The sequence below is a fragment of the Gracilinanus agilis genome, chromosome 2 (assembly GCF_016433145.1).
Source record: "Gracilinanus agilis isolate LMUSP501 chromosome 2, AgileGrace, whole genome shotgun sequence".
Classification (NCBI taxonomy): domain Eukaryota; kingdom Metazoa; phylum Chordata; class Mammalia; order Didelphimorphia; family Didelphidae; genus Gracilinanus; species Gracilinanus agilis.
The window spans coordinates 408,776,780-408,778,799 of record NC_058131.1 but is presented as its reverse complement, the minus strand read 5'-3'; the positions used below and the strand labels follow the sequence as shown (position 1 = coordinate 408,778,799).

The following is a 2,020-nucleotide window of genomic DNA, read 5'->3' as shown; positions in this document are numbered from 1 at the left end:
TCTCTCTCTCTCTCTCTCTCTCTCTCTCTCTCTCTCTCTCTCTCTCTCTCTCTCTCTCTCTCTCTCTCTCCCCCTCTCTTCCCCTCATTTCTTTTATCCCAAACAACTTCTTCATTGAGCTTGGAGATGAGCCTTAATTAGTTAAGGATCTCATCCTTACAAACAATAGCCAGATTCAAAAACTGAGGGAAAATAATTTGGCCAATTCCCTACTGGGAAGTGACTGCTCTGTCATTGAAAAGGCATGAGAACTTCCAGGCCTAGGATTTCTTCTGAGGTTCCATGATGTTGTACAGGGGCAGGGGAGATGAGGGGTCAGGTGGATGTAGAGTTGGGTGACCTGTTGCTACTTTCCCCCCTCTCTTCACTGCTCTTGCACCTCCAGAAAAAACAAGCTTTTCTACTGACTCCAACTGTAGCTAGTACATATTGAGAGTGGCTCATGAACATAGGTAAGGTCATAGCTTTACAGTCTTTTAAAAATAAAATAGAACAGATTACCGAGTACCCTCTAGATGCCTATGTATTTTATTAATCTGACGGTCCACTGATATGGAGGTCTTCAAAGTGCTCATTGAATTTTCTGTTTGGATTGAGTCTGATTGGCACCACCCAATCTTGAACCATCTCTTGTAAACCTCCTTAGATTTCTTCCGGAACCTTTTCCCCACAATCACATATACCAGAGGGTTCAGGAAGCTGTTGCTACAACCAACATATGTTCCTATCTGTGTAAACACATCTAAAATTATTTTAGTCTGACAGTCTGAGATGAAGTCCAGCTTATAGAAGGTATCCATCAGTGTGCTGATCTGGAAAGGGAGCCAGCAGATGATGAAGAACAGAAGGACCACCTGGACAAGGATGGTAGCCTTCTTCTCTCTCTGGATTGCCTTGAATTTCTGCATTTCATTGTTCTGAAGAACATGGATGATTTTCACAGTGCAGAAAGAGATGACACAGAGAGGCAGCACAAAGCCTACGACATTCAGGAGAACATTGTTGAAGACTGCCCATTTAGGTGATGGGTAGTCGATGAAACAAATAGTGATGTTGTGGCCCTCCTCGTCATAGTCCATGAGGGAACGAAAAATCAACATAGGGCAACTTATGATCAATGTAAAAAGCCATATGATGAAACTGTAGAATTTGGCATAGCAGGTACCTCGCATTCGACCCATAGACATGGTTTTCACCAGAGCCAGGTATCGGTCAATACTCACCAACATCAAGAAGAAAATGCTGCTATACAAGTTCATGCACATAGTGGAGTTCACCACTTTACAGAGAATCTCTCCAAAGGACCAGTCATAGTTGTTGGCAATGTTAATGGCCCAGAAAGGGAGACAAACACCTAAAATCAGGTCAGCTGCAGCTAAATTCCCCAGGTAAATTTCAGGCACTGTGCAACTACTTTTGTGCAAACAGAAAACACTGAGAACAAACATGTTTTCGACTGTGGTCATTATAAAGATGATCCAGAGGAATGGGGTCTGGATTGTGTTAAATGAATCCCAAAATTCAGGGGGAGAACACGGGCTGTTCTTAGACTCATTGAATAATGATTCATTAATTCCAGGTGGAAGGACTTCTTGTGTGCCGTTGATCATTTTAGCACTGAAAGAAAGTGGGGAAATGATCATTACACCACATAGTCAGTGATAAGTCAAGGAAAAAAATCTATAGCTTTCTTCAAAATATCCCATGGGTCAGTGGGATAATTAGTTTATTTCAATACAACTCAATAGATCCAACTCCTCTTAATCGTAGTTCTTTCTATCATTTCCTGTTTTTCCTGTATTTGCTTGCTTTCTATATATTTGATTGCACATAGTCTCTCTCCCATTAGATTGTAAATTCCTTGAGGGCAGAGCCTGTTTTTTCCTTCTTTTTTGTATTCCCAGCATTAAGCACAAGATCTATCACATGGTAGGCACTTAAATGTTTATTGATTGGTAAAATGACTCTTGTGTACAGAATCCTGTTAGATTTTAGAGTCAATGCAAAATTCACATCAAGT

The 2,020-nt window shown here is 41.0% G+C and overlaps 1 protein-coding gene across 1 annotated transcript; it reads right to left on the bottom strand.

Annotated features, from left to right (window-relative positions):
- Window positions 1-73: 73 nt before the first annotated feature.
- On the bottom strand, window positions 74-1,610 carry BDKRB2 (bradykinin receptor B2). Its single transcript, XM_044661871.1, has one exon. The coding sequence runs from the start codon at window positions 1,608-1,610 to the stop codon at window positions 498-500; it is 1,113 nt and encodes a 370-aa protein (XP_044517806.1). The 3' UTR covers window positions 74-497.
- Between the last annotated feature and the right edge of the window lie 410 nt (window positions 1,611-2,020).

What these genes read in the sequence shown, in the direction of transcription:
- BDKRB2 (XM_044661871.1), bottom strand. Translation starts at nt 1,610, where the DNA reads ATGATCAACGGCACACAAGAAGTCCTTCCACCTGGAATTAATGAATCA.